The sequence below is a fragment of the Gymnoscopelus microlampas genome, assembly GCF_963454915.1.
Source record: "Gymnoscopelus microlampas genome assembly, chromosome: 11".
Taxonomy (NCBI): domain Eukaryota; kingdom Metazoa; phylum Chordata; class Actinopteri; order Myctophiformes; family Myctophidae; genus Gymnoscopelus; species Gymnoscopelus microlampas.
The window spans coordinates 49,037,381-49,053,176 of record NC_139948.1 but is presented as its reverse complement, the minus strand read 5'-3'; the positions used below and the strand labels follow the sequence as shown (position 1 = coordinate 49,053,176).

The following is a 15,796-nucleotide window of genomic DNA, read 5'->3' as shown; positions in this document are numbered from 1 at the left end:
ACCTGTACCTTCTGTTTCTCATTAGTGTACTTTATAACCTGTACCACATCAATCCTAGCGTCCCTATTCTGAGGCAAACATCTGCGAGCTTGTAGATCGGCTATTTTCGGTGAAGCTCCGGTCAACTAATATAGGGTTTAAAGGGATAGTTCGGGGTGCACGGTGACGCAGTCGGTAGCGCTGTCGCCTCACAGTTAGAGGGTCCTGGGTTCGATTCTCGCCGGGGACGCTGTGGGCACTTGGGGCGTGTCTTCTCCTCCGCGTCATCAGCGCCCATACCCTAGGTGGGGTTGGCGAACGGGCCTACTCTGTGTGGAGTTTGCATGTTCTCCCCGTGTCTCCTAGGGCATTGGTTCTCAAAGTGGGGTCAAAATGGAACCAAATTTGGTTCCATTTGGACACTCTCAGAGTTAAATTAACATTGATTTTACATTATAAATTGGGGTCCCAGAGAAATAAATGCCATTAAATGGGGGTCCGTAGCCTAATGCATGTCAAACTGGGGGTCCTTGAAATTAAAATGGTTTAGAATCACTGCTAGAGCCGTAAAAATCGTCTCTTATGGGGGTCCCTGGCATATCTTTTCAAATGGGGGTCCGCCGGCTAATAAGTGTCAATTTGGGGGTCCTTGACATGAAAAAGTTTGAGAACCACTGTCCTAGGGTAGGTAATACCCTCACAAAAACATGCAGTAATCCTGGTCACTATAACGCCTCCCCCATGACAGCCGGGGCGCCTGATGGAGGGGAAAGGAACTGGTTGGAATAACGTGTTCCTTCCACGCGCTACGTCCTACCAGGGAAACTCCCCCCTGTCAGGTGACAAGAAGCTCAGTTGGCTCTCATGCATTGAAGGAGGCATGAGCTCGGCTCTGGGCCCCCTAGGCTGGCGGGGGGAGTGTAGCGCCCAGGATCACTTAGATAATTGGCACCGAGTGAAAAGGGGTTACAAAAAATTAGTTAAAAAAAAGGGATAGTTCACCCCAAATTGACTTTTTTGTTTCTATCGATTCATCACCCCACATGGAGACTTGAATATTATGTTTTTTTTCTTTTTTGCATGCCTAAGCCAATAATTTGATGACCGGCAGCGGTTCCGGTAGGAGATACAAAAGAGTCTCCTTTGTGTCTCCTACCGGAACGGCTGCCTACCGGTGCACTGGTCATCAAATTGTCTTAGGAATGCGACAAGAACAAAAACATATCCATGAATTCAAGTCTACATCGGTGATGAATCGATAGGAAAACATTTTTTTTTTGGGGCGAACTATCCCTTTTTAAGTGGTTAAATGACATTGCCATTTCTTGACGGCACCTTGCTAACTTTGTGAAATGTGACGAATGCCAGGACTAGCAAAAGATGGGTGAGAATTTAATTGAATTCCATTCCATTCCATTGTATTGTAGTGTCACTGGCCTGAGGACATGATGTTGGTGTACATAATAAAGAGCAGTGAAACCGGCTTGGTTTCCTGCATCAGCAAACCCACATACTCACTAGAGCGGAACTGAAACCTCCATTTTATTCGTGTTATTGGTAAGACCTGACATAACTGTCTGTGTCCACCGTCCATAAGCCGGGAAACCGCCGGGAACGCATCTGTCCAATCCACTTTATTTATAGAGCACATTTAACCATTATGTTATACTTTGGCTATTCAAAAATAGCAGATATACAAGCTCATAGCGCGGCACCGAGTGTCAGTGTCAAGCAAAACCAGTGGAAAATCCAGCTTTAGCCGATCTACAAGCTCACTTTTCTTTTAAAATGTATTTTGCTCAGCCAGCCGGCTCCCAGGACCCTTTGGCTCCATCCAGCACTTGGAGGAATCCTATTCTTAGAATGCTCTCCCCTGACCAGCCTCCTCCTCCACTGTGTGCTCAGCTCTAATCAATGCTAATTCAATATTGATAGGAATCTAAAAATTGCCTGTGAAGCCTTTTTGACCTCCAGGGCCCCAAGCTCCTCTGTAATCAGATCACTCCATATTGTAGAGATATTTCAGTCTGCAATAATGCCATGTCATGCTATCATCGCACAGCGTTTTAGGTGAAATGTTACATGTTACATGCGTCTCTGTCTACCGAGACGCATCTGTGTAATTTCAAGATTTCTTTGGCTATTCAAAAATTAGATCTGCTTTTTTTTGGGGGGGAAATCGTGTTTTTTTGCAAATATTTGAAAAAAAGAAAAGAAAAAAAGAAAGAAAGAAAGAAATATATATATGTATATGTATATATATGTATATATATGTATATATATACATATATATATTCTAGGGACCCCCAGAAGCCAAGATTTGAGTTACAAATGTTGGTTTTAAAAAATATGTATATTTAAAGATTTGCACACATTTTCAAGATTTTTCAAAAATAGCCGATCTACGCAGAGCGACGCGTTGTGAGCTTGTAGATCGGCTATTTTCAGCATGCAACCAAGTTTAAAATCAGCCATTAGGACGCCATCAAGGCACCGCCAACATACATTTTAGTCGACTAAATCAACTGTAGATTTAGTCGACTATAATCCTAGGATATTTAGTCATTTCAGATGACTAAAATATGACTAAAACTAAATGGAATTTGATTCAAAAGACTATGACTAAAACTGAATCAAAATTTGTCAAAAACAACACTGCCAAGCACGCACGTGCACCGCACGCACGCGCATCACGATTATTTTAAACGTTCATCTCGACTATGAGTAATGAACGATTATTTACACTTTTTTACACACTGCCCTCATAGTTCTCTGACAAGGTCTGTACTGTAAATATTATGAGCTTGCTATTTTGGCACATCCCCGCCATTGTAGTCAGACTAACAGAATGTTTTCGTGTCGATTCGTTGATGCTGTACAGTATATATATATATACAGTATATATATTTATACCTGTGTACACGCATTTGAGCTAAATTAAGTCGGTTGACGTTCAAATTGTCGGTTTCTCTTTCCATATGTATTTTCGGTTGACAGTGGTGTAAATTAGCCAAGTGCATTTACTCAAGTACTGTAGTTAAGTACAATTTTGAGGTATTTCTTTGACTTTACTGGAGTATTTCCAAATGTCAGTACTTTTTATGCTACTCCACTACATCTCAGAGGCAAATATTGTACTTTTACTCCACTACAGTTATTTTAGAAAATGTAATTTACTAAATACTTTGTAGATTTAGATTATTATTAAAACACCTATATAGATTTCGGCCATTTGAAAATAGCAGATCTACAAGCTCACAATGCGTCGCATCTTTGGACATTTGAAAACGTGCGAAATGGCCGGGACATATACTGCATACTGAGTACTTTTACTTTTGTACCTTATACGTATATTTTGATACCAATACTTTTGTACTTTTACTCAAGTCACCTTTGAATCCTGAACTTTTACTTTTAACAGAGTATTTCTATATTGCAGTATTGATACTTTTACTCAAGAACATTTGAGTTTGGTCTAATCCCTAAACCAAACTTCTAAAAGTCAATTTTCAAACGCGCGCGCGCACACACACGCACACACACACACACACACACACACACACACACACACACACACACACACACACACACACACACACACACACACACACACACACACACACACACACACACACACACACACACACACACACACACACACACACACACACACACACACACACACATATGAAAGGGCCTGTGGCGTTCTCTCATAACTGGGGGAGTAGGTTTCCTACACTGATGATGAGGTAAGAACATTATGGCCTGGGTGTAACTTACACTCTCATGGCTTATCTCAGCGTTACACAGTAAAAACCCTCAGTGTTCATTTATCCATTTCACAACCCTGTGCACAAATGGAACCATTTGGTTCCATTTGTTTATTTGTTTATTTATACTGATGGCCTCATCGTCAGCTAGTCTACCTGGGGGTCCCAAGACATTAACACATTCACTGCCAGGGGCTTTCTAATACTGAAAGGTAGCTTCTGCCAGCATTTTTAAGCATTCTGACCAGGGCAGGAATTTCACGACGGCGGCCTTCCTGCCCTGGCATTTGGCCTTTGTGCCCTCCAAAGAATTACAACACCAAAGGCCAAGTGGCCTTGCCCCTAAAATGACGAAATTCCAGGCCTGATTCTGACACATTTTTCAAGAACCACAGAATATTTATCTCCAGTATGATGGATCCCCTGATGGTTGCTAATCACGGAGGAAATCACTGTGCTTCCGTGAAAAAAAGAAATGTCATTGTGACCTCCCTTTCTCTTGTTATACCCAGTTGAAAATAGCATGTTTCGCCAAAAATACATAGTAAAACACAAAGTACACACAGGACAGAGATACAGTATTTTAAAGTAATAAGTTAACCAGGAATAGGGATGGAGCTCGAAAACCGGGTCCATTATATACCCGGGCATGAATTTAACGAGACCCGGTTTTCGATAAGCTTTAGGCTTGTCGAGCCTGTTATCGAGTGTAGCGGCCCATGACGTCATGTCTAAACTATCAAAACAAGAGGCGATCAAGAAATAAATCTAATCACCCACGCTGGCACAAACATGTTGGTCTAAAAGTGTATTGATAGCTGCAAGTTGTGCCAAACAGCGCTGTCCGTCCCTCAGTCTATCGTTGCCGAAAATGGCAGATCTACAAGCTCACAACGTGGTGCGAACAGACGCGGTGTGAGCTTGGAGATCGGCCATGTTTGGTGCGTGACACCGTCGTACGATGAAGTATACATTGCACTTTTAAAGTGACAGTACACACATTAACCGTTTCTTCAATATTATTTTCCAAAAGTAAAAAGGTCACTTGCCTTCTGTCTGTTAGAAAAGTACTGCATTTGAAGGCCCTAGTAAAATGTAGTGCAAGTGATATATTTTGGTTAAAACAAAGAAAAAATAATAGAAAAAATAACTGCATTTTTTGTTTATAAAAAGTTGAAGAGACATGGAGATTTTATAGTAATTATTACAGTACTATTCTATAAAGCCATTTAACACTTATTGCACATTATATGAATGCTTGTTTTAATGATAGGCAAAAATATTTTTTACTTTTGTCATCTTCATTTAATTTTAGATAGTGGTCAGCCACAAACTCACTGTCACAACTGGCCAATGAAAAAAGATACCGGTTCTGTTCAGAATTTTTCGCCTCACGTCTTTTTTCTTAATAATAGAAAAAGATCGATAGTGGGCTCGATAAAAGCTCGGTTCGATAAGCAGGCTTGATAAGGTGCTCATTATCAATAAAAATTAACGAGCTCCATCCCTAACCAGGAAGTGAATGGAGCAGTAAATCTTCGGATCACGTTATCTTGGGTTCTGGATGTTTTTCCCGTTTAAAAAGAAATCACGGACATATCCGTGAATGGCGGTGAACGGGTGGATTTTAAATCACGGATATATGATCCCTGGCTAAAAAGCTTTTTTTTGCACACATTTTCACGACTTCTTAAAAAAAATAGCAGATCTGCCAAATAGCCAAAGAAATCTTAAAATGACGCAGATGCGTTCCCGGTCTTAAAGGGTTAAAATAGGCTTTTTCTTTGGTGTTACGAATATCATGACTTGGAAGACTATTCCATAGTACCATAAAGTGTGTGTGTGTTCAGTATGCATTATTAGGTAATGGCTCTAGTGATGTGGGAGCCAGTTAATTGATCCCAGTGAGCTTTAAGGTCTGTTTGGGTTTAAAGGTGGGAGGAGATAAAAGGGGTCTGTCGAGACTGGAGACCTCCTTATTGGTGTGTGTGTGTGTGTGTGTGTGTGTGTGTGTGTGTGTGTGTGTGTGTGTGTGTGTGTGTGTGTGTGTGTGTGTGTGTGTGTGTGTGTGTGTGTGTGTGTGTGTGTGTGTGTGTGTGTGTGTGCATACATGCAAAAGCAGTGGTGGAAGAAGAAGTACTCAGATATTTTTTCTTAAGTAATAGTTGCAATACCACAACATAATAAAATAAATACTGTTAGAAGTAAAAGGCCTGTGTACAAAAGTATTGGCATTAAAATATGCTTAAAGTACCAAAAGCAAAAGTACTGAAATGTTTGAAAATAACAGATCTACAAGCTCACAACGCGTTGCGATGCGACGCGTTGTGAGCTTGTAGATCTGCTATTTCCAAATAGCCTATAGGTATAAAATAGGGCTGAAGTGGTTAATGTATGTTTTATAATATAATAATTTATACCTGCAAAGTAACTAGTAACTACAGCTTTCAAATAATTGTAGTGGAGTACAACATTTGCCTCTTGAGATGTAGTGGAGTAGAAGTAAAAGTATTTGAAATTGGAAACACTAAAGTAAAATACAAATACCTCAAAATTGTACTTAAGTACAGTGCTTGAGTACATGAACTTAGTTACTTTCCACCACTGGAAAAAAAAGTCAGAGAAATGTACTGTTTCCCCTTATTATAACCCCTAGAGACTGGGAGTGGTATGATGATGATGATGATGATGATAATGATGTCTCACAGGAGGATGCGATAATGTATACATACATTAGTGGTGGAAAGTAACTTGGTACATGTACTCAAGTGCTGTACTTGAGGTATTTGTGATTTACTTGAGTATTTCCAATTTCCAATACTTTTACTTCTACTCCACTACATCTCAGAGTTAGATATTGTCTCCTTTCAATTTGAGCTTTGCTCTGACCGCGTAACGCACGGACAATAGCACTGTGTCTTTCTCCGTTCTCTACACTGGCTCCCCGTAGCGGCTCGCATCCAGTTTAAGACCCTGGTGCTAGCCTATAGACGGGTTTCATGTTTGTAAACATTGAGAGGATATGACCGCGCAGAGGAGGGGGTAAGCCAACTAAGCCTATAGAGGGCGCCATTACCCGCAGCAGCTCTGGTCAAATGTCCATTCATAAAAGAAATGATCTTCACCAGGTTTAATGAAAGTAGATTAAATTATGCAGTTTGTAATACCTTGTTTACTCAATAAAAATGATTTGTTGGAAGTTGGATCTGTTTGTATATAATAGCAGCATTATGCCTATTATGCCTATAATAGCAGAATTATGGTTAGCTAACTCCCGAATATAACAACAGAGTGAACGGCGCAACAATTCGTTTCCCCCGAGCATGCGCAGATTGCGCATTCTGCTCTGTGATGACGTCGCGCGGAAATCCGTCTATAGGGCAGTGAAAGGAACAGCTCCTTCCTACCTCCGGGCTATGCTATGGTCGATGCTTGCTAGGGCTGGTGAATTAATATTCGAATATTCCTCAAATATAGGGAAAATATGTATATTCGAATATGGAAATTAATATTCAAATATTAAAAAAATATATATACATATATATATATATATATGTTTATTTGACAGGGACAATACAAAAAAACAATGTATCAAGTTATAAAAACAAACAAAAGATATGTTTTATTGGATCTGAGCACTCGAAACATTGTTTTTTGTATTGTTTCTGTCAACAACAAAAAAATGTACATTTTTTTTATAATTGTAATAATAATATTCGAATATATTTGAATATCTGCCAATTTTTAGGACCAATATTCGAATATCATTTCTGAGTAAAGTTGACAGCCCTATTGCTTACACCCCTGCCCGACCACTTCGGTCTGCCGCCTCGGGGCGACTGGTTGCCTCGTTGCTCAATCAGTGGTCCTTCTGGCCGATCTACACGGTCACGGCTTTTGTCTGTTCTGGCCCCACAGTGGTGGAATGAACTCCCCACTGATGTCAGGACAGCAGAGTCACTGCCCATCTTTCACCGCTGGCTGAAAACCCACCTCTTCAGGAAACACTATCCTTCCTCTTCTCCTTGCCTACTTGTTGTCAATTAGTTGTACGAGCTCTTGTCTTATTGGTTCTCGTTTAGTCGATACACTTATTAGTTTTAGCTCTTGCTCATTTGATTTTCCTATTTGTCTCATCTGTTTATGAAAGTAGCTAGCTGATATATTGCACTTTTACCTTAGCGCTAGGTATACTCTTAGTTGCTTGTTTTAGAAGAGAATGCACTTTAAGACTTCTGGTGATCAGTAGTTTCCTTGCCTACCTATGTTGAATGCACTTATTGTAAGTCACTTTGGATAAAAGCGTCTGCTAAATGACTGTAATGTAATGTCTTGCGCTGATCTTAAAGGGAATGGCCCAAACACACCCATGACTAATTCAGGGCTGTTTTACCGCATAGCGCACACATGGGCAACATACGGCCCGGGGGCCGGACCCGGCCCTTTTACCATCTTAATCCGGCCCGCCAAGTCCTCAAAGAAAAACAAAATGACCCCCACCAAAAATATACATTCTAAAAGGCTGCCATATGTTAATGTTTTTTAGAAAAAAATATTTAACTACACTCCAATTAATAGTAATTCATATTTACCATTTGAGTACTAGGCTACCTACCTGCATTTCTCCATCCGTATGTACTCAATGTTTTATGTTTATAATGTAACAGTCAACCTTTAGTCCATATTTATAACATAATGCAATGTGTTTGAAAAGTGACCTATGGAGTGGTGCATATCAGATAAGATGCTGTATAAATGTATAGGCTCATTTAAAAGTTGATACGGCATTGATGTGGATTGTTTTATGCAAGTCATCTTTTTATTGTAAGGCCAGTACACCAGCGTGATACAGTATAGCTGTAAAAAAAAAAAAAATAACAGAACAATTTTCAGTTACAACATTTTGTAACTGAAAATGATTGTTGATTGAAAGCAATTAAGTACCTTATTGTAAAGTAGTCTGGCATGTCTACCAAATCCATGCAGTTTTAACAAGTTTCAATTCAATGGTACAATGTGTGGCCCCTCACTCACTTTATGGAAGTCAGTATGGCCCCCTGGAAAGAAATCTTGCCCACCCCTGGCATAGCGCCTTGGTGCATTGTGCACATTACCACACTCATAATAGCAACATGGCACTGGTCACGCCTCCACGTCTTAAATTAAGGAATAAGACCTGTGGCGGTACTTAAGTCACGCAAAATAGGGCCCTCAGTGTCTCAGAGGATGTCAATTAATTCCTACACACACACACACACACACACACACACACACACACACACACACACACACACACACACTTGTGTTTTTTTTGCTACTGACTCTCCTGCCAGCGACATAGAGCCTTTTTTTTGTTGCCTACAATGTAGTGTTGATTTTGACAGCACATTTGTATTTAGTTTTAGTCATGGTCTTTTGAATCAAATTCCTTTTAGTTTTAGTCATATTTTAGTCATCTGAAATGTTTTAGTTTTTGTCTAGTTTTACTCTACTAAATATCATAAGATTATAGTCGACTAAATCTACAGATTTAGTCGACTGAAATGTATGTTGGTGGTGCCTTGATGGCGTAGTAATGGCTGATTATACACTTGGTTGCATGCTGAAAATAGCCGATCTACAAGCTCACAACGCGTCGCAGCGCGACGCGTTGAGCTTGTAGATCGGCTATTTTCAGAACTTAACCAAGCATAAAATGACTTCTGCTGGATCTCTTCTCCTCTAGTCCCTCACTAACATTTTAGTCTAGTTTTTATTTGTTGACGAAATTGTCAATATGTTTAGTCTCAGTTTTAGTCATAATAGCTTTGTTTCTATTTAGTTTTTATTTAGTTTTCGTCAGTGAAAAAAGGTAGTCGACCAACATTTTTCATCGTAGTTTTAGTCGACTAAATCAACACTGAACAATACAATGACACGCAAGGTTGAAAGTGGTTGATATAAATTAAAGTGTTTACGTCGTTTAAGAAAATGGAGGCCTGTTTTGTAACATCAGTGAATAGTGGAAAATGTAATCTAATTGTTTACCTCTTTAAATGCTGCGACAGCAACAGTAATAGAGGCCTTGCTCTCGGTGTTTGGATAGCTGGCTTTATTCCAGCACGGCTGTCTTCTGTAAACCAAGGTAATCACTGTCAGAAGAAACATTTTTCTAGCCTAATTTCTGTGAAGTGGTACCGTTGGTAAAACATCGTAAGAGCTGCATTGTGACTGGATCCAGCAATCAGACACCACATTAGTACATCTGTGTTGATATAACACCTAGCTATTGTTGTTTTGCATATGCAGTGTTAAAAACAAACGGTAGAGGATGGAGACCACTGTATAATGCAAAACATATAGTTTTAATGCCTTGAAACGGCTATTTTACAACTTTTTGTTCAGGCAAATGAACAAACAATTTGGCTTAAAAATGACAGACTATTCTCAGCAATGCGTTATTTAGTGTAATAACTCTTCCTCAGGCATCGATGACAGCAATACAGCACATATAGCAGTAGCAGTGTTGATTTCGTTGACTAAAACTATGACGTAAAATTATCGCCGACTACCTTTTTTCACTGACGAAAACTAAATAAAAACTAAGCTATGATGACTAAAACTAAGACGAAATATATTGGCAATTTCGTCAACAAATAAAAACTAGACTAAAATGTTAGTGAGGGATCTAGTGGAGAAGAGATCCAGTAGAACTAAAAGACAAGTCATTTTATGTTTGGTTGCGCTCGGGGTGTTGCGCTCTGAAAATAGCCGATCTACAAGCTCACAACGCGTCGCGCTGCGACGCGTTGTGAGCTTGTAGATCGGCTATTTTCAGCATGCAACCAAGTGTAAAATCAGCCATTACGACGCCGTCACACATTTTAGTCGACTAAATCAACAGTAGATTTAGTCAAAATCTGCTGTCAAAATCAACTCTGTACAGTAGTAACGGTTGTTTATTCCGACATCAACTAAATTTCAACTTTAGTGTCGCATCAAAACATTGGTTGACTTGAAATTATTTTTCGTACAAAGCTCCCATCAAGGAATAGTTTTCAGCAAAGAGAAGAAGAAGGCCAGTGATCGAAAGGAAGACATAGGAAATCAGGCCAGATATTCCAAAAATATTCCTGATGAGTAGAGTAAAATATATATATATATGGTGCATATAATGCATGTACAAAACCGGTCAGGTATTCCAAATATTCCCAGATAAATCCTTCCTGAGTCGGGTAACAGCCCTAATTCATAGTTTCCAGAGCTGAGAGCATGTGTTGTTGTGTTGTGTGTTCAGAAACACAGTCATGTAGGTGTTGCCTTGGCTTGGCTTGTTCAGACTTAAAGGTTATGGAATGAGGTCACAGTGCTGAATCAGTTCACACTCTTCCTCATACATGTGCTGTGTTTGAGTCACACGCACACGCACGCACGCACGCACGCACGCACGCACGCACGCACGCACGCACGCACACACACACACACACACACACACACACACACACACACACACACACACACACACACACACACACACACACACACACACACACACACACACACACCCCACCCACACACCTCTAGTGTCCTTGTTGTCATAACAAAACTAGGTGGACATGACGCAACAGGAAGTGTGTGTGTGTGTGTGTAACTAAGTACATCTACTTAAGTACAATGTTTAGGTATTTGTACTTTACTTGAGTATTTCCAATTTCCAATACTTTTACTTCTACTCCACTACACCTCAGAGGCAAATGTTGTACCTTTACTCCACTACAATTACTACTATTTGAAAATAGACGATCTACCAGCTCACAACGCGTCGCATCGCGACGCGTTGCTTGTAGATATGCTTTTCAAACATTTTAGTACTTTTACTTTTTAATACTTTTACTTTTGGTACTTGAAGTACATTTTGATGCCAATACTTTTGTACTTTTACTCAAGTAAATTTTTAATTCTGGACTTTTACTTGTAACAGAGTATTTCTATACGGCAGTATTGTTTCACTTAAGTAAAGAACTTGAGTACCTTTTCTGTGTGTGTGTGTGTGTGTGTGTGTGTGTGTGTGTGTGTGTGTGTGTGTGTGTGTGTGTGTGTGTGTGTGTGTGTGTGTGTGTGTGTGTGTGTGTGTGTGTCATAAAGCAGGGATCAAACAGGTCCTCCTTTATGGAAAACAGCCACAGGCTTCACAGACCTGTTTAAGTGGCTCGGGTATGATGTGTGTGTGTGTGTGTGGGGGGGGGGGGGGGGGGGGGGCTATAGAGGCCCATTCTTTGCCAGGGGTTTAAAAACAAACACATTCACAATATGACGTTCAAAGTATTTGGCGAGAGACATTCTAATGAACATTCCACAGATTTTTGTTATTCATATAACAGTGGTGGAAAGTAACTAAGTACATTTACTTAAGTGCAATATTGAGGTATTTGTACTTTACTGGACTATTTCCAATTTCCAATACTTTTACTTCTACTCCACTATATCTCGGATCCAAATATTGTACTTTTACTCCACTACATTTATTTGGAGACTTTTGTTACTAGTTACTACGTAGATTTTGATTATTATTACAAAACATGCATTAACCACTTCAGCCCTATATACATTTCAGCCTTTTGAAAATAACAGATCAAAATTAAATATTTTTGAAAACTTGAAATGGGACATCGTGCATAATGAGTACTTTTACTTTTCGTACTTTAAGTACATGTTGATGCCTACTTAAGTAAAGAAATGGAGTACTTTTTCCACCACTGTATAACAGTAGGCTACAAAGTCTTCATGTTAGTCCAGACAGACTTGCTCAAAATGCTCAAAAGGAATATTTCTTTTTTATTTTATTGATGTACCATGCTGTTCTTTTGTAAAGATAAAAAAAAAAAAAACATAAATCTAATAATCATTCATACATACAGACTATGTAACAATTCTGTATCAATACATAGCGTCATTTTTTGTTTTTTAGTGCATGTGTGAGAGCGGTTGGACTGTCATGTTATTGGCTCAGGCGTGGAGAGTTTACTTTCCTCTTGCTATTTCAGCTGCATGTTTTACTACAAGTTGGCTCTTGCTTTAGTTGCTCTTAAGAGAATAGTTCCAAGTGCTGTTGGGCCCACAGAGAGCGTTCAAACTGCATGTTACCAGCATGGTAAATGGTAAAATGGTAAAAGGTAAATGGTAAATGGTGCATTCATATAGCGCTTTTATCCAAAGCGCTTTACATAGACTGTGCATTACATTCACCCATTCACACACCCATTCACACACACATTCACACACACATTCATACACCGATGGCGGAGGAAACCACGCAAGGCACCAACCTAAGGTTAGCATTAGGGGTTCAACATCTTGCTCAAGGACGCTTCGACACTAACTCTGGGGGAGCCCTCACGTGTAAAAATGCATCCCATCAAACTTTCAGGTGCTGTTTTTCTCCCAGTATGGTGGAAGAATGCTTAGGATTTTTACTGTGATCTCTCGCTCTTGAAATAATATATTCCTTGGTTTCTGTTGTGAGTAAACAATAATAACAATTCAAAGCAGTTGTCCCCCAAACCCCACCTCTAGTTACTGTCATAAGAACTGAGGGAGCGCTCTATGATCATGGCACCAGAACCTACCCGTCAAGCCTAATTTATGCTCCGTCCCGCGAAGGTGTCGCGCGCAGAGAACGGCCGAGAATAGCAGACCTCCAAGCTCACAGCGGTCGCATCCGCGACGTGGTTGTTAGCTTGTATGCCAGCTGTTCTCGGCGCGTAATACCGTTGTGGGGTGAAGTACATATGTCTCGCTAGGGCGCACGCACCTCGCACTAGCCAACACACAAGAGGGGGTTGAATGAAGTGAAACCAGCGCACCCCAAAACAGGTTTGGGGGGTTTTGTTGGGAATTGATTACATGAAACAGTCACCCGTGCGTCCAGTCTCAATGTTGGTAAACAAATAATTGGCCTATAGAGTATACAAATAAAACGTTGTGTAGTTATGTGTTCATCATGAAAGCATTTACACATTTGGAGACCGGTCGTCATGCCATGAATTCACATACCAGATAAGAGGAGTTATCAAGGTGACCAGTGAACACATTGCTCTGACTCATTTGTGTTCAAATCCTCAGTAAATTGTCCTTGAGCTATCTTTGAGGCAATTTGTGCAATTTGCAAACATACAGGTTGAAGTAGTTAGTTTTTTTTTAAGTAATTATATATAGTGGCTGGTTTACTGTGATGGCTGGTAGAGTTAAAAAAAAACTAAAACAAACACACAAACCTCTCATAATTACTCTACCAGTACCAACAACACAACAGTACCCATTAAGCCCAGTACCCATAAACCCTAGTGCCTTTGCTTCAAGTCAACCTCCACGTGTTGCCTGCGTGACCTTTAACCTCCGACCTGTGTTTCCCTCCACAGAGCAGAGAAGACGGAGGTGCTGAGCGATGACCTACTGCAGGTGAATATGACCCTATAGTTAATACCATCAGTCTGTAACCTTTCAGGCCGCGACCCCCCAAAATAATCCTATTTGAACTGGGGACCCCCCATAAGAATCATATTTGAACTGGGGATATTTGACCCCCCCCCCTTAAATTGGCACTTTACTGTCATCTGTGGACCCCCTCAAAATCATGTGGGACCCACAGTGTGTTAGTGTGCCGTCTGTAAGTGTGCTGCAGTCTGAAATGAGCATATTGCTGGCACAGTGTTCATGCTAACATTATTAGCATAAGCTGCTTGCATACAGTACACACATGTTCATGTAGGGGTAGGTCATGTATGTGAAGACGGGTGGAATATTACAGTGCATTAAGTTGAATGTCAGCAGGCTTACATTGGTTTTGAGCATTCTTTTGGTGGGTCAAAGTACTGCTTTCATTCAATCCCTGTCCAGCCTCTGGTGAAGACATTGTGTAGCGCTGTGTGTACGGGGGTTGGAGTACGACTGCTGGCAGTGGAAGCGTTACTCGGGTCGACTTTCATTCATTCAGTGATGTCACCACAGCGGTCCGTGTGTGTGTTAGCCAATATATGTGTCACGGTGCGTTTTACTCAATCCATGAAGATTAAGTTGAATGGCAACAGGAGTACATTGGTTTTGAACATTCTTTTGGTTGGTCAAAATACTGCTTTCATTCAATCCCTGTCCAATCCCTGTCCAGCCTCTGGTAGAGACATCATGTACGACCGAAGCGTTACTGGGGTCGACTTTCATTCAGTCAGTGATGTCATCACCACAGCGGTCCGTGTGTTAGAGCCAATATGTGTCACGGTGCGTTTTCTACTCAATCCATGAAGATTAAAAATGAGTTCTAGAACCTTCCTCAAGAACTAATCAAGACAGACTGTTGGCAGTATGTGGTGACCTTGAACTTGAGGAATTGACTCTCTAAGGATTACAGGAGCTTTTGCTGGTGTGTGTGTGTGTGTGTGTGTGTGTGTGTGTGTGTGTGTGTGTGTGTGTGTGTGTGTGCGTGTCACATACAGTACCGCAATACTCTGGCCCTCATAAGATCACATTTTATGATCTGCAACACCTACAGTATGAACTATGAACCCTATCATGTGCACGCCTATAGGCCTGTCAACTGAGGAGAGAGACACACACACACACACACACACACACACACAAACACAAACACACACACACACACACACACACACACACACACACACACACACACACACACACACACACACACACACACACACACACACACACACAGCCAGAGAACACACAGTGACCCAACCCGTCTTCAGAATGCAGAGCACGGTGCTTTCTCTTTCTCTACTCTCTACTCTCTGCATCTACTCTATGTGTGTGTGTGTGTGTGTGTGTGTGTGTGTGTGTGTGTGTGTGTGTGTGTGTGTGTGTGTGTGTGTGTGTACTGTACGTACATACTGTACAGTAGATGTACTACAGTACTGTATGTGTACATACAGGTATGCATACATACGTGTACGGTACATGTACGTATGTATGTACTATCTACAGGTGCTTGAACGTTTGTGGACCCTTTAGAATGTTCTATATTTCTACCTAAATGACCCAAATCAGATGTTTAC

At 40.6% G+C, this 15,796-nt stretch overlaps 1 protein-coding gene across 4 annotated transcripts in view; it reads left to right on the top strand.

The window, feature by feature from the left end:
- The window catches only part of arhgap17b (Rho GTPase activating protein 17b), a 74,531-nt gene that overhangs the window by 8,603 nt on the left and 50,132 nt on the right, over positions 1-15,796 (top strand). For all 4 annotated transcript variants that reach the window (XM_084071163.1, XM_084071162.1, XM_084071161.1 and 1 more), the window contains exon 2: positions 14,147-14,186. In XM_084071163.1, coding sequence (XP_083927289.1) covers positions 14,147-14,186 — 40 coding nt within the window. The remainder of the gene's footprint in view (positions 1-14,146; positions 14,187-15,796) is intronic.